A 25,697-nucleotide genomic window follows, 5' to 3' on the forward strand; every position below is an offset into this window, starting at 1 on the left:
GTGATCTTTATCCGGAATTATGCAATAGCAAGCACGAGATACACTACATGTGAGCAATGATCGAATTACTTTTCGTCAATCAATCAATCATTTATATGGAAGAAATTGATTGCATCGATCTGTAATGGTAAAAAACTTGTTCGGCGAGCGGGAACGATATAGATTTGGTATCCTTGTTATACAATGAAAATCAAATCCGGCCGATTGCGATGTTGGCAACTGTATAACTCAATTCCGTGGTAATACCTGGCGCAAATGCAGTTGTTCTCTACCAGGGGTCCGCAATGTTTTTTCATTTTTTTCCGGGAGTCCGCGAAAGCTCTGATTTTGTAATATGGTTGATCACCTAATTTTTCATCTTATAAATTAAGGACATCCCCAGGCAGTTTCGCTTTATTACTGACATCAACAGAATAATGGTCGCCTGAGATTAAATATCATACTATGCAGACTCATTTTACTTGCAAAATTGCCAACTGATGCAAACATATTTTCGCTCAGAGATGTTTTGTTGGCGTTTGTGGAAAGATAGGTTTGAGTAGATCAATAAGGATAAATTCAAAACGTATGAAAAAAAATCAATTTTCTTCTGTGAAATACATATATCCACTATTCCAGAATAACTTCAAGATGAGCCGCTATGGATGGAAATTGCTAGGCTGGACGTTACATGTCCATTAATACATCTGCTTCTCAATTTCGATGCCATATATCTTGCGATCCTACCGAAAAGAAGAGTTAGATACGCTCATTCACCACAACCTATTTTTGTAGAAATAGATCTTCGGCAATCGTTCATATTTAATTCAGATGTGGGAATTTTCAAGACACATATTTCAAGAAATTAAGCTGCAAAATTCGCTATGAAATATTAAAATTCCACCCAATTTCTACAGAAATTGTATGATGTTATTTTCAAGGAAAAGTCATTTTGGTGCTGTTTATCACTAGAAGCGAATTCATCACAGTAGAAATATTTCTAATTCCATGATTTTATGATAAATAATTAAAGAGTAAACCCACGTAAACACTGTTTTATTCTTATCTAAATTTTTCTACCGCAATAACTACGCTTCTTGTCGTTGGAATTGGGCCAAATTTGGTATACATCATCTCTACTGACAGTCTAACAACAGAGAAATATTGAAAAATATTGTTTCTTTGTTTTCTAATTATAAATTCAAAACTTTCCACTGCAAGAAAAGCGCTTCTACCGGTTGGAATTGAGCCAAATTGGTGTGCAGCGTTGTTTTCACTAACCTAACAATTCTATCAGGTAGCCAGTGAAATCTGAGGATAAACATTTTTTGAACAGCCCTATTGCACAAGACAGATGTCGGTTGCACGATAATGGAGGCAAAATTGAACTAAAACTTGTGTGTGTAATGGGAAAGACCACTGGCTTAGCGATTGTTCGTTTTCAAGAGCCTGCGATACCTGGCATATATTTATTTAACGAAACGGGGAAATCTTCTGCCATGTAAAAGTGGATCAGTATCCTAATATTGTTATTTTAGAGTAATATTTACAAAATGCCATGAAGTCGATTACAATTTAGGCTACCATTGCGTTACAATCGGTTGCTTTTCCGAGCGGGCGTTTACCATTGGTCACCCAGGAATAACTGAAACAATTCCAACAAATATTTCTGTCTTTTATAGGATTTTTTGTAGAAAGTAAGCGGCCAACACGCCTGTTTACCGTCATTCAGCTCTTACAGACGGAAGCCTTTTTATTCAGTATGGCGTATGACCAACAGCCTCGCATCGATTTTTTTCTCTGTGATTGGATCCTGTGGTCCAAAATAGACTTTACATATCAGCCCAGCTCCCCAAATAGCCACTGGAGCGTTACGTCAGTGCTGTTTTACTGTATCTCACTTCAATTTTGCCCTATATGTAAACAAAATTCTAAAAAAAGAGGAAAAAATCGTAAAAGAGAGGACATTTTGGCGTCCTCCGAGTACACTTTCAAAAAAGTCAAAAAAGAAGACGATTCCTCTTAAAAGAGGACGTATGGTGACCCGATGCCTTATCTCTATGCCCTAGCTTTCATGATCCCACTCAAATACTGAGATCCACAGCAAATATAAGTAATTAATCCCACCGGGAATAACAATGACTTTCAATGTGTCAAGTATTCGACGTCATTCCATGGCTGGATGCCTTGGTCTCCTTTTTTCGGCATTTCGATTTATAATTCGAAATACTTGAAAACTATCCTGTAATTTTGAGTTTCAAAATTTGTCCATATTCCTAACCACATAATGTACGAAATTAGCGAGGGTCTTTTCGAACATGCAGTTGAACTTTAAACAAGCTAACGAAACATGGAAGCTAATGTGTCCAGATTAGGACCTTTCATACTTGAATCGATGACTTTAATATACTTTTATTCACTATCGGAAAAATGTTGACTTGAAAATAGGATTTTCAGTAAACACCTCGTTGTGATAGAGTCAGTATATGATGTTGGCCAGTTTAGGAGAAAATTGGTTGAGAGCCCGTCGTGGGTCCAACATAATTGTCTCGCTAACCTCACTTTCAGCACATCTGAACTAGTTAAGGGGGAATTTGTATCCTAAGGAGATATTTCAAATTACATTTTACCATACTTCCAGCGAAATACGGCAAAAGAAACAGACATTCGGAAAAAATAGTTTAGTGCTTGATAGTTTGTACATGACAAATTTGGTAAATCCGATACAATTCTAAAGAAAAAAATCCCTCCTAAAAATTACAATATTATCTCCACGAGGGATGGAATTTCGATCGGCTGGTAATCACTGCGTTAAGGCGTAAGTTTACATTCCTTTGCAATACCTCGTAGAAATTGTTGGAAAAGCGACGGAAGATATTGATTTTAAGGGATCAAAATAGTATTTGATTGCCCCGGTTGACATATATGGTGATCTATAAAAAGTCAGCATGTATATCAGCATTGTGACATAATGTAGCCTGCGTCATAGTTAGGTATCGTCTACATTAATAAATCGCTTCACTGAAACATAGCGTTGGAATTAGCAATTTGGCATAATGTGACGCCATAGACCACTGCTCGTGTCCAAGCAGATCCTTGCATAAAGGTTCACAATCAAACGAAGTTGAACCGTTCAGGTGTTCGAACCAACCTTAAACTGAATGCCGATCGGATGATTTATCTTTGAAATGTTGAGCCGTTCAAATAGAGCAAATGAGTTTCTCCGACGTCTAGAAAGTTGCCATCTCAGTCATCTGAGCCCTATAATTTATTTCGCTTTATAACAGGGGTGTCAGACATACGGCCCCGCGGGTCGCAACCGGCCCGTCAAACGATTTCATCCGGCCCGCGAAGCAATTCTGAGTATGTTGAAATTGCTTGTATAATCCGGCACATTTGAAACAAATGTTGAGATTTTTTTGTAGTAGAAACTTACAATAAATAATCACTCAATATGGCAAATATCGAGCATGTTCATGTTCATAGGTCACATTATAGTCACCCCACTGCGGTGTTGCGGTGTTACTCTAGTTACCATTAGCAACAAGTCGATTTTATTGACACGCAATTTTGAGAAAGTCAACAAAATGCACACTACGTTCACAGTTTTATGGAAAAATGTACCAAAAATCAGTTATTCACAGAGGCGAAAACGCCGATGCGGACCGTTATATGCAGGATACATGTAAAATATATTACTCAAGAACAGGGGTCGCCAACTCAAAATGGGTCGCGGGCCACTTTTCAAAATTCGTAGAGGCCGCAGGGCCGCATGACTTCAATATCGAGATAATAATAAGCAATGCAGTTTAATGGCCAGTGTCCATTGCCGATGAACTCCAGACTAATCTATTTACTCATATCGGTTTACGATGCGCACCGAAATCGTGATTAGTTATGTTATGAATATCCGAAGGGATTCATTTTCTAGACGCGCGAGGCGCGAAAATTTTTCATAACCATGAGAAATTTCGTCAAAAATATCAGTATAGTTTCATCAATCTTTATCAAATACTAATCTACACTACTATATTAAAATCGAAAACCAACACGCATTGAACTGCGCGCAGCGCGGAGAAAATTTCAAGAATAATTCAAATCTATCAACAATTAGGGAGACAACTCGTAAATTCAATTTGCGCATTGACCGCCGCCAACACATCCTAATCGAATTCATTGTCAACGGCCGCATAATTTTCCTTCTTATACTGTCGCAGATTGGCTGCAAATGGAATAGACACGGTTCTTGCTGGATAGCTATCTCCTCGTAAAGCTTGATCTTTTGGAGAGCCCGAAGTTGTTTTTCAAGCGATTCGGTTTTGCAGTGGTGGGTCATATCAACAAATTCTTATCAGCTAGTGGGGAACAGTGATATTGGGCACGGGAGAATAGCTTACTTTAAACAACAACAACAACAACAATATGTTTAAACTGAAATCAGCATTTCAAAATACTTTACCAAGCGTTCTTCCGAAATTTCAAATCAGGTCGCGGGCCGCAAAATATGACCTCGCGGGCCACATGCGGCCCGCGGGCCGCGTGTTGGTGACCCCTGCTCAAGAATATAATTCAAATATCTGGAAAATGGAAAATGCCAACTTATATAGTCGCTAGCGCCACTGTTTTAGCGGTACATAACCGCACTAGACCGAACAATCGTCACATTTTGTCAATTCCATTGTTCGCGAATAAAGGTATTGCTAGAATAGAACCACTTTGATCCGTGATATGATATAATGTCATTGATACTATTATGTATTTTTGCTTGATACTAAAGCATTCCAGTAAAAATCAAGGACCTCCGGGTAGCACTTTTAGGAATCAGTTATTGTAGATCCGACCCGCGAGCGATTTGAAGGTTTGAATCCGGCCCACGACGCAATTTGAGTTTGATACCCCTGCTTTATAAACTGTGATTTCAAGTTCTGAAAATGAAAATATCCAACTAGCACACAAATATCAGACGCGATATACAGTAGGCTATCTACAGTTCTAGATCTACGTTCTGCGCAGTGGAGAAATGCAATTTATATTTAATACAAGTTCGTATATTTAATGTGAACGAAAAAGAATCAATAAATTTGTATATCAAAAGTGACTACTCGTTGTTCCTGGATAGAACCGCCAGTAAATGCAAATTAAAAATATATTGCTTTCCTACGCCGCAATCAGAAGCCCAAAGACTGTTAGACGATTAAAAAGTTAACCAAGAAAGTTTATATATCTTTACTTCAACCGCCTTTCGGCAGAAGCTGTGCGACATTTCATCGAGATTGACATGCATTATTTCCAGACGAATATTGCATGGCATATGACAATCGTTGTATCAATGGAGGAAGTTGCCATGGAAATCAGATTGACCCGTAGTTCGACTGGAATTGTGTGCTAGGATTTTACGGACCGACTAGTACAGTTTGATATTTAATGAGTGAATATTTAGTTATATCACGAAGACATGAGACCAATAGGATCTTTTTACTGGTCTTAAATTGACAAAAATATACATTGAATGGTGTCGGGCGGCAATTCCTGTGATCTCGTATGTTTTGTCAGAGCATTTCATCGCATACATCTGGATCACGGTTACGTAGTGAATCTCATCGTGTCTATCATGCTGCATTTGTTTCAGACGATTACTGTGACTTTCATCCCGGAACTTGCGAAAACGGAGGGAGCTGTACGAGTACACTGGGATCGGCAGGTTATAATTGCAATTGTCCACCGGAATATACCGGAACAAATTGTGAAAGTAAGACGATAAAAACTATGTAGGTCAGCACATTTGCTCAACATAAAACTGTATTTAGCGCTCTGATTTGGCATGAAGTATTTTGTTGAACATGCATATATAACATAGTCTGCGAGACATACAACCCGAATACATTATGTGTATCAATCAATCTATATATCTATCTATCATCGACGCATCAAAAATGTAAATGGAATAGACAAGACACAATGAGATGTAGGCTAATGAATCGGTATGAAGGAAAATACCAGGCAAAAATACCCATTAGTACTAATAACCGATATAACATTGCCCATTCTTCATCTTTTGGGTGTCTTGTAAAGACGCTTCCTGATTTTTCAGTCGCATCCTTCTTCTATGCGCCTTTCATCGGGTCATTTTGCGGCTTTGGCAGATTACCCAACTGCACTACTTTCCATTTTTCATCTAGATATTCATCAGTGTATGCGACATTTAATGTCTCACCTTTGAAGTACATAAACACAGTTAGGATCACCGTATTGTAAGTACATCATTCAGAACTCTATAGTGACAGCACTGCTTCAGATACAGAAAAATCGCTCTACTCATTGCGCTTTATTCGCAATATTCTCTCCATCGGACGAAATAGAATTATGACCATCTTTGGGCTTGATTTCCGACCGCGCGAACGTTGTTAAAACCAGGATCAATCAAATGATAATGCGGAAATGAATACAATGATAATGCTTTGCCAAGTAATATCTCATCCGAACACTTTTGTGGAGGGCATACAAAAACAAATATTTGTGATATAAATGATTAATTCATGGTCCGACTTACTTTGGATGTAAACCGGTATATGAATGCAATCGGCGGTGGCTGAATTTCCATATTATCGTATGTAAGTGGCTTCATACCTTTCCAATTCTGTGAATCAGTGTTTACGGTGTAAACTGGTGATGGATTATCATTATTTCCCAGACAAGCAATATTACAATGACGGTGATTGCATGTATTACATCAACAAAAATGACGTATATGCATACGATGCCGCTACGGAGCAATGCTCGAAGTATGGTGGAGCTTTATCCATGGTTAAAACAGATAGCATTCAGACTTTTCTCCAATCAAAATTCGCTGACATGTATGGTAATACGGGTTTTGAAGTTTGGATTGGTGGCGAAAAAGGCGACCTTTGGAAATGGTTGGACGATGAGATAATCGGATACAATGGCTATGACGATTGGGACACGGATGAGCCAAACGACAACGGGGAAAGTGTTTTAATGAGAAGGGATAACGACGTCTGCAAGTGGTATGGAGTTGAGAAAAGTCACGAAAATGTTGGAATTATATGTGAAAAACCAGGTGATCACAGTTCAGTATGTTCTCAACTAAGATCCTCTCTATGATAACGGTGAACAGCGAAGCTACCGCATTTCAATTTATTTATCCACATGAAAGTCTGCTCGGGATGATGAACTGTTCATATCTATTAGACTACATAACTTGATTATTGACCAGAATTGCAAATGCCAGGACGCATGTGAAATACTTTACCGTAGCTATAGTGCACAAGTCTACCTTATAGTATATGCATATTGTTTCAGTTATATAAAAGGAGCTTTTTGATTGTTTTTACTAGGGAGTAGTGATGCTGTGAACGTAAGGTTCACGTTGGCGTTCTGTCCTTGAACTTTTTCATATATTACAATTTTCACTTTATTATAACATCTTTAGGTTCGGTTTTATTAGCAATTTTTTTAGTTCAAATCACCACAAAATGTGTGATACAATGAAAAGAAGGATGGTGTCGAAACGACTTGGTGTAGTCTTTGGAATTAGACACCACCTTGGCCGGCCTAGCTATAGTCGATGTAAAGAGGAGGCGTGCACACTGGATGAAAAGTAAAAGAAGACAGTATGGAAAAGCAAGCGGGCCACTCTATCAATGGCGCTGGCAGCATAAAAAAAAAACATCACTAAAAGAGACATCTCAAAATTTTTAGTTGCCTTGTTAGAGAAGTTTGCTCGAAATATCCAGATTTTCGTTTGTGAATATTTGGTGACTGTCTGTTGTGAGCTTGACCCGCAATCATACAACATCAACAGCGAAATACACTATCAGGGTGTAGGTCAGAGGTTATCAACCCGCGGTCCGCAGAAGTTTGTCTTGCATTATGGACTCCTTTACTACTGGCACATAATTGTTGTATAATAATTTAGCCACTTAGCTCTCTTATCGTACATTCGTACCGTCCCTGTGTCGTTTGAATACTCATTCTTTGATGGGTTCTGGTTTCTTGATATATGCTCGAGTTTGGGTTGTTTTTAAATCGGCGTTCATTTGGACTCGGGTTTGAGAGAATCCCGCTGCGTAGTACACTTTTAAAAAGTGTCTCACTCACCGCGAATGGTTTGAGCAGAAACAAGAAGAAACAAACGCGAAATTAAACGGCAAACGGTATTCTTTTATTTGCATAATATGGTGACACAAGAACAGCGGAAATAACATGACGGTAATATCAACAATCATTAAGGAGCGACATAATGAGGCCTTGTAAGACTACGGCAGCCTATATTACCTTGATTAGCTTCCATCCGTTAGGAGCAGTGTTTTCCTAATTTTTGACGAGTCTGCCCACACTCACCTACTTACTGCGCAGACCGTTGGACAACTGTGCGTAGAGACTAAAAAAGGTCATAACTTTGTATTTGTTGTGCGCAACGTAGAGGGAACATTGGTTAGGAGTAGGATTTTATTATTTTATGTAATTTTATATTATTTAGTGATTGTGTAGTCACTGACTACATGCACGTCTGTGTTAGGCATAACGGATACGCAATAGTCGCAATAAATCATTTACCACATACATATTACAGAGCGCCATGATTTGCTGCTCTTTCATTATGTTGGAGTGCTACTGGAATGACATTGACATTTCTGGACTAAAAGTGGCAGCTTCCAGATACATTGCCAATACCACGAGGATGAAAATAATAATACACTGTAGGTAGCACATCTCATGTCCGGCTGTGGTGAACTTGCAGATAGCGAATACACATGGAGACACAATAGGATTGGTCACTACATTCATCCTGAATTACACTGGGCAACAATTTTGAACAAAAAATTTGTTGATTTTGATTTTGCACTTGATTTAGGCTAATTTTGGCGTGCTCATTGCAGAAATGCCACTGGTTTTCTTCTTACTTCACGTCAAGTTTTTGCTCTACGACATTTTTGCCCAAAATATGCAAATTTTCACGAATTTATCCATATCACTTTTCCATAACGCATAAAAAACCTAAATTTTGCCATATAATAAGTTATCTAGCCAAGGGTTCAAGTGAATTATTAAGAATAAAAGTAGTGGTATCGATCTAGGCCGATGCTTTCTCCCATTTTTGGTTAGAGGATGCAACCAACCGATGATATTTCACACACATATTTGATGCAAACTGCAGGATACGACAAGAAAAATAAACATTAAATTTACTATCAGCTATAGGTCCAATGCCCCATTCAGTTTATCCGGTGTAACTTTAAACGGCTATATGCCCGATAATTTGGATCAAGATGAAGATTCCAGGGATAGCAGGCCTAATGATGTAGATTTTGAAATTGAAGATGATTCAGAATGTAGAGTAGTCCATGAACACAAGTTATTGATCTGACATAGGCTTTGGGACTTGGAATAGAAATTTTCGGAACTTTTAACATCCTTAGGAAATGAGAAAAGATTACTTGGCAAGGTAGAGAAGGTACCTCACTTTCGATCAGGAGAAAAAGCCAATTCTTCGTAGGCCTACTTTCGGTAGCTTTTTGTATTGCCATGATACTGGCATTGGCATGATACTGTAACCATGGATTACTGGAGGAGTTAGGAATACCCATTTAGACCTCAAGTGAATGGCAAATTCCTATAGGTAGCTCAGAAAGGATCCTAGAGTGGGGCATTCCCCAAAATGGCAAAGTCTTAGGTGCAGTAACAATTGCACACTCAATTAGTCTTCGTGAATAATACAGAAACATTGAGAACAATACAGAAACATCGAATTGTTGCAATATCACAAGCACGATTGGATCGTAATTGTCAGCTTTGAAATGTTGTGTTTTCATTGTTTTTCAGACAATAAGGATGCACAGCACATGCAACCCTGATATACATGTGCCACTGCCATATGTTTATGTCGGACAGCAGACATTTGAAATAAACTAAAATATCTTAATATTTTCCCTGGAAACCTTGACATAGTCAGAGATGGCCAAGGAGAAAATGTCCCCCGACATCTGTAAATGATGGGGATAAGATACCAGAGTAGATTGGAGCTTATATATGTTAGCTGACTATTGCTCGTGTATCAAATTAGACAACCTACAGAATTATGGGTTATCAGCGTCAGGGCTTTGGAGCCGGAGCCGGAGCCCGGAGCCGGAGCCCCGGAGCCGTGCATTTTCACCGGAGCTGAAGCCGGAGCCGGAGCTCTACTTAAAATTCAGCCGGAGTCGGAGCCGGAGCTGGAGCCCGCTATTTGAGGAGTAGCTCCGGCTCCGACCTTTTTCATAAGATGCCATTATATATATATATGCAACAACCACATCTGCTGATTCATCATAATTGAACAACAGGCTTGAATTTTAATGCTGTGCACAGCAATGGCATAGAGTAAAGTGCGTTCTAGTGCGACTATGATGTTGTCGACAATTGACAAGTATTCAGTACGACGTGACAAGCCGGCACGGCGGCACCTATATGTCTTCGTTGCTTCATCGGATGTTACTGGCGGCTGACAGACTCTAGATTACTAAAGATAACTAACCTATGGGTAGATTAGTAATCTATATAGACCAGGAATGGCCAACCTTTTTGGCTAGAGTGGCACATGCAATTGACGAACGAGTGTGCGGTCCACTAGCCGCCCCAACCGGGTAAAATTTTCAAAGTTTATAAATAAACTAGGTCAATAATATTAATACTTGAGTATTGCGGGTCTATTGTATACCGCCCGCTAGGCTCAGTTTGCAAGGAAACGACTATTCGGCGTCTGGTCACGTCGATATCGAAGGTCTCCGATAATATGCGACGATAATGTTGTGCTTACATTTCACCGTCTTTATGCGAGCGCAAACGCGAAAAGACTTTCTCGCGTAATTGCGAATACAGTTAGACTCAATCGGGTAAATTGGGCGTTTTTTCATTGTCAGTAGGGCGTAGGCTACCACGCAAGAAACCGTGTGACAATTAAACACGTGAAGCGTGACGAAAAATTTCGCTACTATTTTAGTTTATTTTAATGTACGACGAATTAATGAAAATGTGACTGGACCCTGGATCTGCCAATGCGTCGGAACTGATATTTTAGTCATCAACATCCCAAGTGTCGCAGTCAGAATTGTAATTTTTGGTTGGCATTGCAAGTTCACAATCTGAGCAATTCATTTTCACTAATATAATAGGAACTTACCTCGCGGGCCACGCAAAACCTCTCGTGGCCACATTTGTCCCGCGGGTTGGCCACCCCTGATATATAGATAGGCACATTCGATAATTTCGGAGCCGGAGCAGTGGTAATAATGCGGCTCCGGAGCTGGAGCCGGAGCTAATGTATGATAGAAGAGAGCGCCGGAGCTGGAGCAGTTTAAATTTACGGCTGCTCCAAAGCCCTGATCAGCGTGAATTTGGACCCTGAAACTCGCACTTTATTTGTCCTGTACAAGCAATATCAGTTTAAATCAACTAAATAAAGCAGTGCAAATGTTTATTTTTTAATGATTTACTTTTGACTGGTTGTAGTTTTTGAAACGTTTTATACAATAAACACAAATCACTAAAAGTAGTGCGATTATGGGGGTTTTGAGGCAATGTGGGGGGTAGCCTACATAACCCAGAAACTTGACGTGATAGTAAAAAACGGAAGTCATTTTTAATTCAGCGCCCAAAAGTTAGTCACAATCAATTGCGTGATCAAAGTCAACAAAAACTGTGTTGACCAGTGTTATACAATCATTTCAACATCACCACTTCGACAAAAATTGGTACGATTACAGCCCAGCACCAGTGGTAGAATACGAACAAGTAAAAATTAAGTGGGATGTACCAGTTATAACTGACCGCGAAATCAGGAGCAACCGCCCGGATATAATCGTCTAACTAAAAAAGAAAAGAGAATGATTATTCATTGAACTGGCTGTCCAAGCTGATCACAACATACTGCAAAAAGAGTCAGAAAAACACTCCAAATACGCAGACCTCAAAATGGAATGCGAGAAAATGTGGCGACGCAAAATAAACATTATACCGATAGTCATTGGCGCTACAGGGGTCGTAAGCAAAAAACACATGAGACATATCCAACAAATTACGGGCAACGTTCGATTCGACATGATCCAAAAGATCACATTATTGGGCACTGTGCACATTCTTCGGAAGGCCTTGAATGCACCACTGGACTAAAATTACACTTTTGAATCACAGCATAATTTCTGTAATTTCGATTATTCATTTTCAATCATTTCTATCTCTGCTCTGTAACCCTTGCCAATTCTTCATCTGCTGCAATTCTGTAATCTGACTTCTCCATGCATTACATAGGAATAACAATTTGAATGTATTACTGAAATTTTAAAAATTTACTCCAATCTAGTCATTTTCGTTTGGGGGCAGGTTGCTCCCCGGATTATGTGTGTAGTTACCAGTTTTACTGTGAATAAAGAATATAATAATACGACAGCTTCATCCATCTCATATGGTGTAATAAATGCAAAACAACTTTGGTTTAATGATATAGGCGTGGTGAGGGGTCAGTCGGTTTTTTTTGGGGGGAGGGGGCAATGTTCCCTCCAATTTTTCGAGAGTCTGCGCAAACACGCCAACTCACTGCGTAGACCTTCGGACAACAGTGCGCAACCAACCTCCAATATGATGATAAAACAAGCTACTGGGGGGCTTGGCCCCCCAGACCCCCCTACGGCTCTAGTCTTCTTCCGGTACTTATCATGTACATTGGGTGCCCATTTAGTAGTAGCCTCCCTGAACGCGCGAAGCGCTAAAAAATATTCTATGATTCATGATTGCATCGGCCAATATGATCGGGAATTGCATACATATTGCTATCAATTTATATCCTCTCCCTGCTCACATAATCAGATTTACCGGTAGAGCTCATCCAGTGAGGTCTGTTGGAATAGATAGGCCCTCGAAATAATAATGAAACATCTTTGGGCGTACCCGTTGATATAATGACTTCGTTACATGATGCTATTTCGTGACCCCCTATATCTGCTATATCAAAAGATATTGAAATCGCCAAAACGTACTAAAGTAAAAGACGTACACGATTTCAAATTGGTATTTCTTAACTGGAAAATAATGTTCCCTCGATATGGCATTTGTCTTGTTGTGGGACTCGGATCGCCAGGACAGGAACATTCGGCGCCAGCCATTTAGGCGCCCATGGACATGGACAATTACACATATATTGGTATATATCGAAGTTTTTGGTCAGCACCGGGACAGTCTTTTTCGTCCAAGGTTTACTCGCTGCTGATCGTTCTGGCGCACTTCTTGGATTCGCATGTTACTTAGCCTTCAACTTCATATGTCTTGGCGCGTCATGGTGCGGTAATGGCCGACGCCCAACTGCCATTTCTATAAATCATGCCTAATTTTTGTTGGGAAATGGTACCCAATAATCAGATATCTTACAATAATATAACGCGCCATGATTTATGTTGATTCTCGAAATAATTTTGGACCCCCTTCGAGCTCGGCCCCTCCAATTGAGTGAGTTGGGGTGCGAAAGTTACGGTCCTGAGTAAATCTTACGCAATGTTCATGCCACGCGGAGAAGACTATCATTCGTTAGTTTCTCGCAGATTAACTTCGAGCTATAGCCCATTGTTATTTATAACTTTGTTAAACCATGTTATTTCGCCATTCCCAAAAAATATTGCGCTATTGAAATGATATCAGTATCGCTCACGTGTACGAGTTCATCCTAAAAAAATATATTCCGTGAGGCGCAGGTGATTGTGAACTTTCATTTCATCACGGATCGCAATAGTTACCTTTGCGGGGCGCACTTGTACCTCGGTTTCAGACTTCAGTGATAACACTATTTGGCCCTGGCAATGTTCCATCTTAATTTTCACGAATCTGCGCGCCTGCGTGATCCATTGGAGAACAACAGTGCGCAACAACTATAAAAAAAAACATCATTCCTGATTTTTTGTGCGCAGCGTAGATTTTCTGTGCGCAGAGACCGTTCCAGCACTGCGCATTTGCGCACGTGCGCAGCTTAGAGGGAACATTGGGAGGGGATGTAGGGGGAGCTGGCATGCACTTTATTCGTAATCCATGGATGTAGTAGGACAAAAAAGTTTTGGAAACACTGATGTCAGGTAACATTTCCACAAATCAGGACACAGAATCAATAAGGCCTACAATTATTGGCATTGGGTATTTCAAGTCGTTTTTCCAAATGCTTAACTCTCATGAAATTGATCTATTGCTTGGTTCCCGCTAACTCTCTACCGCAAGATCAAAACTCTTGAGAATCATGGCTCTAGCAGTCTTTATCAGAGGTTGATCCCGCCGAGGCAAAAAATACTACTATTTTATATCATTTTCTAGGTCGAGCACCTTAGAACAGGGTTCTCAACTTCCCTTGTATAACGGGCCGCATTTTGACAGCAAAAAACGCTGCGGGCCGCAGAACATTATTACGATGAATTTGTCGGCTATTGGTAAATTTAGGCTACAGTAGCCTGTTTGTTCTGGAGAATATGTTTCTCCCAGCGGCACAAGTAATGGGGCGTGCAATGCATTCATTGCCAATTCGGTATATGCACCTTTAACGAATCTGCGCGCCTGCGTGATCCATTGGACAACAGTGCGCAACAACTATATAAAAAAAAACATCATTTCTGATTTTTTGTGCGCAGCGTAGACTTTCTGTGCGCAGAGACCGTTTCAGCTTTAACTAGCCCGTCCACAATATAACCTAACTCTATGTCTTAATGCGTGAGCGAGAAAGTTTAAAATTACGGTAACTTTTTCGTGACAGAGGCCATTATCACTCTGAGCTCTCAGTGGTATGAGAAGGGGTCATTTCTGAGCAAACAAATCAACCCCTCTCCTTTCCTTCCATGGATGGAGCCGTGCACCAATAGTTACAGAAGTCAGCTTGGTCAAGTTGATGATTTACGCTGGTCCCCTCCCACGTTTGCCCTGCCAGTATTTTCTCTGCAAATATGTCCACTGTGATAAAATGCACCCAGATAATTAGATATGCAATGTCTGTGGATTCATTCGGTGGATTTGTCCAATGCTAGGTGGCTAAAGTGAGTCTATACGCGGCAAAGTGTTTCAGAACATGTGGTAAAAGAGCGACTGACATTGCTGTTACTCTTCTCGTCACGGTTGAATCAGATAACTGTAACTTCGTAATTTGTCAGGTGATGTTGTCCTTGCTGCTAAGATTCGGAAATAGTAAATAGTCGCACAGCAGGTTAAAGGTTCATTGAAATGACCGCTTCTCTTGCACACTTCTTGGGTTTCGCGATACACCAAGTCATTTGGAATGATGCGTCACTGTAACATCGTCGGTAGTTTTAACAACGCCGCTGAATATGGATTTCTGGCTTGACACCTAGGTGGTAAATTAACGTTTTCTGAGATCAGGTGATATAAATAACTATACAGAAGAAAGTTTTGTGGTATCATTTTAAGGTTCTACGTTTCGTTACGACAACTGTTCTTCGATAAACATGACACATCGGGTTTCCATTAATATCTGAGAAAGCAAACCCAGTTTTCGCTGTACAATTTCCCGTCCCTTGTTCTTGTTTCTTTTCAAACCATTCGCGATGAGTGAAACACTCTTTAAAATGTACTACACCACTGCGGGAATCTCTTGGGACAATCAGGATTCCAGTTGAATACCGATTCAAAACAATAACAATCAACTCTAGCATATATCAAGAAACGAAAACACAACAAAGAATAAGTAGTCAATTACAATTACAGATACAGTTAATATGTAACAATACAGTGCCAGTAGTAATTGCATTCATATTGAAAGGCGTCGCGGGCCGCAAAATATCCGTCTGCGGGACGCAGGTTGAGAACCCCTGCCTTAGAAATTTCTGACCTGATATCTCTGGAGTAAATGCAGAAAGCTTCGATCAAATTAGCATTCGTTTCGATAGCAGTAACTTATGAGTTACGAAGGCATGCTGTAATATGGAAAAAATATTCACTTCATAAACCGGAGTAAAATTGTAACTGACCTGCACCAGCATGCTTTGCCCGATGTCGAGTTCTACGTGGTATTGGAGTTATTCATTTGAAACCAAATTTCAACCAAAATCCCGACGAGCCGTACTCTAACGATGTATATTGTACATACCTAATTTTAGGAGGTTTAATAAGGTTGTTCTAGTCACCTATAAAATGTACGTCTCAGATAAGAGATTTCTTGTAAAAGCGATTTTGATTGAGTTCACTTTTATTGGGTCCGGATGCTATATCCTATTGATCAGCCGCATAGGACGCAGTCGAGACATTGTTGATCCATGTACGTTTCAGTGCAATAAGCACTGGAAGCGGCGACCAAATTTCAATTATCATGGAGTATCAGACTGCCTCATCCAATTAACTGTTTCGTTCCGACCAGTTGTCGAAGATTCGCCATGCTTGGATAACAAATATCCTTGCCAGAATGGGGAATGCAGAGCAATCGGGTGCCAAGCAATTTGTATCTGTGATGCAGGATATTTTCAAAGATATTGCGATGAAGGTACAAATTATTCCTCAAGTACGAATTCATCTTGCATGTCACCACACTGAAATTCTACCATGCAGAATGTTAGGATATCCACATATATCAAATATTATTGGGCTTTGAGTTCATGTTGAGTTTGCACATTATATAGATGATAACTGCAATCAGATCCAGGTATTACTGCTACGTAATGTTAGACGAGACGGATAATTGGCAATACAAGGCTTTTAAACGTACAGGTTTGCATGTAATTGCGAGTTACGTATTGACTTAATACACTTTCAAGTTTCGATTCCAATAATCAAAACTAACCTACTTTATTACGTAATGTCTCATTGTCAGCGGGATTCAATTATAAGTAAATAATCTAAATACCGTCATATTAAAGATTATTCTGGCGTATGAATCGTCAAGCAGCTGTTGTTCCTAATTATTCTATCACTATTGCACCATTATGCATAGGCTTACATATCATCTGAGCTACACGTCCTCGATGGAACATAATTATCTGCTTTTGTTCAGACCTGATATTAATACAATCGGACGAAGTACGGATAGGAATGGAAAATGAAAACCTTACTTTATCATTCGAAGTCACAACTTTTGATGGCCCTTTAACTATTAATGTCATGAAAGACGCATCGGAAGTATCTACTCTCGTCGATGTCGACAATGGGACTGTTCATTACCTGATAGCTAGTCTCCAAAAATCAGACAATGGAAGTACATACACGCTCATTGCATCTCCACAGAGTGGTTCATACACTCGATCAGCCTCTACCGAAGTGATTGTACACGGTAAGAATTTATTTTTCGCGCGTTTTCAAGATGTCAGTTGATATTTGTTGGTAGCATTTTTAGCATCAAGGATGCGTTGTGAGGTATAAAGCTCTGCATCCACACTATATTTTCCATCATGTCATTATATTGTTATAAAGTGCTCATCTGTAAACTGTGAACAGGGAAGGCGGCGTTCAAACTCGCTGAAATTCACCACACTATTTTGGTGATCTATGTTCTATATAAAGACCCATGAGTTTTGCCAACAATCTATTGGGAAACAAGTTTATTCTGGTTTGCATATGAGTACAAAATATCTGCTGCTTTCGGACACTTTCGGATCCGTCGTGACTCCGTGGATAGGTTTTAGATTTTCTGGGAAAATAAAAAGTTGAAACGGCACCTTAAAACTTTAAAACTACATCGTTCTCTTTTTGTATGATCTGTCCTCATTTTTGATTTCATTTTTGCTTTAGTCGCCACCAGGTAGCTCGTCAGCTAGTCCACCCGCCAATGGCGGAGAAACTGACGAACCTGATTACCTTCTTCATTCATAAACTTTCCCCTCACAACCTGATTATGTAGCCTACAGTAAATGTCATGCGACCCACGCAATTACCTACCTGAAATGATTTAGGGGCCGCGCTAAAAATAGTTTTGCAACCCATGTCATATAGTTTTAATCAGTACGAGTGTTTCGACTCTAATATTACAACCCAATTACTGCCTCGTACGTGCTATATGCATGCGATATACATGCGAGCTCACATTGGACTTACTACAAACGCCCGTAGACATACCAGGTCAAGTACGAATTGAAGGAAGAAAATGAAAGGAGTGAGGAAGCCGAAAACAAGGAAGATCAATATCGATCAACTTTACATCGCTAATTAGGGGATGCAAGATTGAGAGACCTATATACTTGGTCATTATACGACATTCTCCTATTTGCAGTGGGTGGCAGCATGATTGAGGGGTGCAAAACATCCAGTGGGGCCCCTTCATCAAAGTATTCGTAGCCTCTGGAGGCCTCCTCCTCATGCCCCCTTTTATGCCTATAATGAGGCTATGTCAAACCTAAAAACCCTCAAATAGCATGGAGACTCATGTGCATCACAATTATATACCGAATACATATTTGAATGCATTATACATAACACGTCAAATTCGATGAAATAACAATTACCAACCCCTTCAGAAAAATAAACTAGTTGGGCGACAGGTGTATGTCAAATTGTAATATCGGGCTAAGCATATGCACACTTTTAACATCACCATGCAAAAAGACTAATAAATCATTCGATATCAATTTTTTTTGGCAAGTTTTACATAATATTTTGTAACCTGCAATTCGTTTGTATCGTAGATTTTGCACTGCCGGCGAACTTATCATTTGACGTTTTACAGCTTGTAGCCTTCTTTATAGGTCTACCGTTGTACACAGCCCATTGTCTGCTTATTGTGAATCATAAACATTCAAATGAAACAAATAGGTTGACATGGTGTTATGCTCAACGTACCGCAATATCCTAACTGAAGCAAGACTGCGTGGGCATTACATGGTTCTTATAATAAGAAGCGCCTGATCAAAAATTGTGATGTAGACACCAATGTCAGAAAAAAAAGCAACACGGTGTGTCACCATCAGTGTACACACAACTTCAGTGTCGTCAGCCAATAACTGCTGCTGTTGAACATTCTTTCTCTATTCTTGACAAGCTACTTAGTAAGGACAGACAGTTTCTACCCGAGAATGTAGGAAAGTATCTTTCGTTGTACTACAACAAATTTTAATTATTTCTACCATCATACATGATGTAACTATACTGGAACTCTTCATAGGGTTATATTTCGGTAAAATAAAGTTATTTCATGTAACAGTTTTCAGTTTTTGAGTCAAATTTATTTTCCAGGCCTAACTACTTCGTAAGGACAGCCAGTTCCAACCAGCAATGTAGATAAGTAGTAAAATTCTAACAATATGCGGGAAAACACCTAATGCATACGTTCGGTCTAATTAAGTTTTATAGGGTCAGAAAATGTCAAAACTTTGATATTTTTGGTCAAAATCATGCGTTCTTTAGATAAACAAAATGCCCTAGTCATAATTATTTGCAGAGCCGCAGAGTGATAATGGAAGTCAGAACGCATCCCGGCTGTGGCTATAGGCGCCACAAAGCGTCTAGAGCTGTCTTTTCACCAGGTCCTTTATTTGGAATACGAATGACGGACTCGAATTCTCCCAACAAGACACCTGCACCGCATCAATGTACTCACCGAAAAAAATTCTCTATCTTATCACTTGCGTCAACTACAATTTGATGACTATCATTATCAGGCTCGAGAGTCATGATATTTGGTAATGTACTAAAGTTTGAGTTCGATACACTTCTCTTTTTTCCATGGATAGAATCAATTACGAAACATTCTTGAAATCATGTTTTCTAATGAAATGTGGTTGTCCACTGACCAGTGCGCCTTCGTAACACATGCTGTTTACCAACTCATCCCTAGATTTCACTGATAATAAAGCCCATTTCAAGAGAAAGATGGTGGTCATGTACAGTGCTATCATATCCAGATCAATCAATTCATTCATCTACCCTACTACGATTGATTCCCAAGCAAAGAATCATTTTTCTATAACATCACATTTGACGTCACATTAAGCCAGAGGTCTCAAACACGCGGCCCGCGGGCCGCATGCGGCCCGCCAGAGCATTTTGTGCGGCCCGCGACGGCATTTTAAATTTTTATTGATTTGACAATATATAAGTGTCACATATATATTTTCAGGTAATAAAGTAAAAATTCCCTCTTAAATTGCTCCGGAAGCCTTAAACTATTCATCAAACTTCACTGTCACATCAATTGCAAACGCTACCATGAAGTGGAAGATTCACTTGTTCGCCACATTTCCAATTCATGATGTGACGACAAAACCTGACCTTTATACGATTCGTGACTGAAATTTGTGAGTTGGACTTGTACGCAACCTTTCTTAGAATTACTCAGACTCGGGCTAACTCGATAGCAAAATGAAAATGACTCGATTGGACTTGGACTTGGAGTGACTCGAAATGTCGCGTATCAGGGGAATAGTAATAGATCAGAATGTCTCGGAGTGGTATTTCGCTAACTAAGCAAGTAGTTATGGCAACCATTGGCGATCTGTTAGTTACATGTTTGGTCGCTAAAAGATGTTATTAAGGCCACTTAAAGGTACCGAATACCGCAGTGGTACGCTCTAAAGATGTAACAGCAATGGGTCGTTCGGCGTTACGACATTTCAATCACTAGGACACATTCATTAATATATTTATATTATATTTATATTTTTATGCTCCTATATTTGAAGATATTCGGTCATGAGATTAATAGCCTACTTATCAGAAGTATTCCCGGATCCTGGATTGGAATTACAATGCTCGACTTAGAAATGTTTCGATACCAGACCAGTCTCTATTATCAATCTGTTAAATTCAAAATATTCATAGTAGCTGAAACATTTTAACCCGAGAGCTTTTGTGAAGGCATCATACATTTGTCCGCCCATATGGTGTCTATATCTAACAATTAATATACAAGAAGGACAACAACAATTCTATTCAAATAGTTATAAATGTGATGATTATTTTCGTGGCAGGCCTAAATTGATACAAGAGTAAATCACATTTTGACGATGAGTGTTTACTGTCAGTCTGCTGGATCGGCTCACTTTCCATAGGACAATTAATTCCCGCCCAATAAGGCCTACTTGGAAAGACATACCCCTATATATGCTGCGGCCCGCGGCGTCGTCAAAACTGGAAAACTGGCCCGCGAGCACATTTTGGTTTGAGACCTCTGCATTAAGCAAATGCATCACAACTTATTAAATATTCTTGCTGTATTGTACACTGTTCTCCATGCTAGCCAGTAAAACCTATTGACGGGAGATTTTCGAGGTAAAAGATATCAGATCAGGCATAAGACCCCTAGAACCTATAAAGATCTGTCATTTGCAGTGAACTGCGAAATAAATAGCATACTGTACAATTCTACCACTGAAACTGCTATATACTGCTATATTGACGGTTTATATAGAGGGTAATATTATATTTATATATATTGCATACGACAAGTCAGTAAATGAGCAACATTACTAGGGTAGAGGAACCATACGTTCTTTATTAGCAGGACATGTGCTCTTTTTTGAGGATTTTCTTCAAATAGAGGACCCAGTTTGTCTGAGAAACAGTGAATCAGCAATGAAGAAACGCTCCGGTGGCTATTTCGAGAGCTGAGCTGTAAAGTTAACCTTTTTTTAATCAATCAACTGATTATGTGAAAGAAAAACAGTATTTCGAGAGATGAACCTGAAAGTTGACTTTTTTTAGTCGACCGACCACGAAATGCAAAGAATTTAAAATTTCAGGATTTCCTCCTGTACTGCAAGTCTGGAAATTTTAAAAAAGCGTCCTCTTCAGATTTCCAAAATATTGTTACCCTGGCCTAGACTATAGGGCATATTTCAGAAATGTTCTACTTCTGCTAAAACACTTCTTGTCAACATCAAAAACACTTAATGAATAGCTGTACTTAGGGGAAGGTCATTATCTATATAAAGAAAATGTTAAAAAACTTCCCTCTTCATGCGCCTGCTGAAAACGTCATATAAGATTGCCGTATGATCTTAATTACATGAGCTGTGTACATCCGAGCATGGTACGTCTATTTTTATAACAAACGTGGACACCGCAAGTAGCCTACTTAGTAAAGTAAAGATTTGATGTAGTCACAACTAATGTGTCAATAACATTCAATTGAAACAAAAAAAATAACAGTGTGTACTTTTCAAATGAAAATAGGATATAGTATTCGACCGATGTGAGGACAAAAACTAATTGATTGATTGAAGTGAGTAAACAATGCCCTTGCTAGAATAAAGACACATGAATTGAAAGTTTTATTGAATAAATTAACTACAGTACTATGATTAAACAATTAAATTGTTGCAACAGTTGAGTGGATCTTCCCTATATTTAGACAATAATATTAGATATGGTGCACAGAATCTAACATTGTACCTTGAATATGAATATTTTTGGTGATCATTAGGGCGATTTTTTTTTACCTAAAAAACGGAAGATTTTGACCTAAAAAATCTAAATTTTGAAATTTGACCAGATTTTGACCTCACGTATGCAAATTAGGTTTTTTCGCACATAATGTGAAAATTGTACCACATATTTTCATTTCTGATTAGAACTGTCTGTCCTTACAAAGTAGATTGGCCTGAAAAAAACGTTTTTGACTCAAAACCTGACAAATTTTTACATAAAAAAACTAGTATTTTAACAAAATCTGGCCCTATGAAGAATTCCAGTAGTTACAGTACGTAGTATGGTGGAAATAATTCAAATTTGTTGTAGTACAACGAAATACTTTCCTACATTCTCGGGTGGTCAAGAATGAAGAAAGAACGTTCAAAAGCAGCAGTTGTTGGATGACAATACTGAAGTTGTGTGCATACTGCTGGTGACACACCGTGTTGCTTCATTCTGACAATGTTGTCTATATCACAATTTTTCAGCTTGCGCTCCTTGATATAAGAACATCAATGTCCAAGCTGTCTTGCTTCAGTTAGGATATTGCGGTACGTTGACCATAAAACCATGTCACTATTTGTTTCATTTGACCGTTTATAATTCACAATGAGCAGACGATGGGGCCGTGTATAACGGTAGGCCTATAAAGTAGGCTACAAGCTGTAAAATATCAAATAATAAGTTCACCGACAGCGCAAAATATACGATACAAACGAAATGCAGAGGTCAAAAAATGTTTGACAAATTTTGACCTATCGCTACAATTTTGACCTAATTTTGACTTTTTTTGACATGTCAAAAAAAATCGCCCTACTGATCATTAACTGTGAAGCATACATAATAGTCTTCATTACTTAGACTTACATATATACTGTGCCAAAATGCAATAAAAATATTTGTGAAATGGAACTCCAGTGACCTAGTTACCAATAGCGCTTGTTGAGAGCTACCTTATATGCTTGACATTATTGGATATGGCGTTAATCGCAAACTAAAGAGTGTGGGCCTAAATGAAAACAAAGGTATGTGGGGCGTTTCTAACGAATGCATAGATTCGATGAATGATTCCTGTGTACGATATCATTTAATTTATGGGTACACGGATTTTCGCCAAATAATAATCTTAGAAGAAGCGGGTAAGCAAAAGAGGGGGCTTCGAAAGCACGTATATCAACCAGGGCGGACCCTGGGCGATCGCCCACCTCACACAGCACAAAAGCTACCACTGCCGATCTGTTCATCACATCGTATTGTACAGTCTACGTCTTGAGCGAATAAAATAATAGAGGCCCTATACAGGATTTGGATGCCCTAACCTAACGTTCTAATTCACGGCTTCCATTTTAAAAGTAAAACGGCAGGTCGCATATTAGAGTCCGAACCTTTATCTCGGTATTTTCTGGTTCAAGTTTGGCTCACTGGGAAAAATAATCGCCAACGTCGGATCTAATGAGACTATATCAACATCGTAAGCCTGTTAATATTGGTACGCCCCGATGGACAGGGCACATTTAAAATATTAACAGAAAAAAAGCAACAAATGGATAATTATTAAGAACCGTATACCTGAAGACTTGATATTTCATCCACCACGTAGATTACTTATCACGTCCATTTGACTGATACGGGGATTTTCCAGATAATTACTGCGCGGTAAACGGTGATCTATGTCAGTACAATGGAACATGCATTGGGTCTACAGACTACCCATACTATACATGTGATTGTCTCCAAGGATATTATGGAAAGAATTGTACAAGTGAGTTTGTATAGATTTTAGATATATATTATACATTTGAATATGTGGAGCGATGCTCGCAAATACAGTTGAATCCCATTACTGTTTCTTTATTTAAACATACTCTCACATACAAATGACAAAAGTAAGATACAGGTGTTGAAAACAGTTGATTTGAACATTTTAACAGGAAATCTTCTTGTGTTCACCCAACACATGTCACTTTTCCAGTTCAACGCCCTGAAGACCCGCTCGAACGTTCACATTGCATGTTTCACGTCGTTTAGGGCGATTTTCGGTTGCGCATTCCATTGCCTTGGCCGTCAAACCTACAAAGTAGGGGTGGTGTGAACGTGAGGTTCACCTTCGCGTTATGTGTCTGAACCTCGGAATTTTACAGTTTTAAGTTCACAAACGAACCTTTGTAGATTCTGCACTATGAACATTTTTCATGCACTGAAATATAGAACTGGAATTAGCAATATATGACACCACGTGACGTTATAGAGCCCCGTTCGCGTTCATACAGAAACTTCGAAAAGGTTTGCATTTACGCGAACCTGAACCATTCAGAGTTCGTAGCATCCCTACTATAAAGTAGGACGTATTGCCAAAAAGGGGTACATTTACACGACATTGGAGTACATTTTCAAATTCCTGGATAAAGGACAAATCCACCTAAAGAAGGACATATTGTAACCCTAATACTCCCGCAGTAAAAATGACATCATTCATCTTTCAGGACATGGCAGGACAAAACATAGGTATCAGGTCCCGGCAAAATATTCCAATATACGTCTACGCAGTGTTCGATCCTACTATGCAGTTTGAAGATAAGTTTAAAAGTTTAAGGTTTAAAGTTCAAAAAATTTTGTAATCAAGAATACCACGGAGAGAACTTCTACATGTCGACGAAGCAGATGTTGGAACAAAATTTATAACGTGGTCAATGTCCTTGTAATGAACAGAATATTACAATCGGTTGGCTCACAAGCTTGTGGCGAAATAGTTTTATGTTCTATATCTGAAGTAAGAGAATCGACACTCAGCTGGAATTAGTATAAGTATTACATTACCAGTTGTATAAATGACGGAGGGCGTCATTTTTCACTTATATCAAAGTTGTTTGCTATTGTGTGTGTGGTTAAAGATTCGTGGTCATGTTGTTAATAGTCAGATTCCTATGGCCAATCACTGTCCCATATACCGGAATAAATAAGCATCCTAGCACATCAGAATGGTTCAAACCTGGATATGGTAACCATTGCCTTTTTATCATTTAGCCATTTTACAGACGATTACTGCAATCAGTATGAATTTTTTTGCCAAAATGGGGGAACTTGTAAAAGTAATCTTGGGACCGAATCTTTCACTTGCATGTGCACACCTAAGTACACCGGGCAAGATTGCAGCAGTGAGATGCAATAAATTATAATATAAATGATATATATCGATTATTATTAATTATTCGTCTTTGCAGAACTTAAATGGGTGGCGGCATATGTTTCGGTTCCTTTGATACTTTTGGCAGTTGCGGCAGCGGTTTTAATTCATTGTAGAAGGTAAGAATGTCATATAGATAACGTCCATGCACCATCTTGTCGTGATCAAA

At 39.1% G+C, this 25,697-nt stretch overlaps 2 protein-coding genes across 2 annotated transcripts in view; both read left to right on the forward strand.

Annotated features, from left to right (window-relative positions):
* LOC145437976 (uncharacterized) overlaps nt 1-25,697 on the forward strand; it is a 574,293-nt gene that overhangs the window by 374,674 nt on the left and 173,922 nt on the right. Inside the window, exons 10-11 of the mRNA XM_080315344.1 lie at nt 5,609-5,728; nt 6,671-7,057. Of these exons, the coding sequence (XP_080171470.1) occupies nt 5,609-5,728; nt 6,671-7,057 (507 nt within the window). The remainder of the gene's footprint in view (nt 1-5,608; nt 5,729-6,670; nt 7,058-25,697) is intronic.
* The window catches only part of LOC145437929 (receptor-type tyrosine-protein phosphatase epsilon-like), a 32,424-nt gene continuing 23,141 nt past the window's right edge, over nt 16,415-25,697 (forward strand). The window contains exons 1-6 of the mRNA XM_080315301.1: nt 16,415-16,492; nt 16,629-16,716; nt 17,000-17,275; nt 23,987-24,106; nt 25,380-25,499; nt 25,566-25,647. Of these exons, the coding sequence (XP_080171427.1) occupies nt 16,415-16,492; nt 16,629-16,716; nt 17,000-17,275; nt 23,987-24,106; nt 25,380-25,499; nt 25,566-25,647 (764 nt within the window). The remainder of the gene's footprint in view (nt 16,493-16,628; nt 16,717-16,999; nt 17,276-23,986; nt 24,107-25,379; nt 25,500-25,565; nt 25,648-25,697) is intronic.

This window comes from Botryllus schlosseri, chromosome 4 (assembly GCF_051294905.1).
Source record: "Botryllus schlosseri isolate E-star chromosome 4, Bs_hap1, whole genome shotgun sequence".
NCBI lineage: Eukaryota > Metazoa > Chordata > Ascidiacea > Stolidobranchia > Styelidae > Botryllus > Botryllus schlosseri.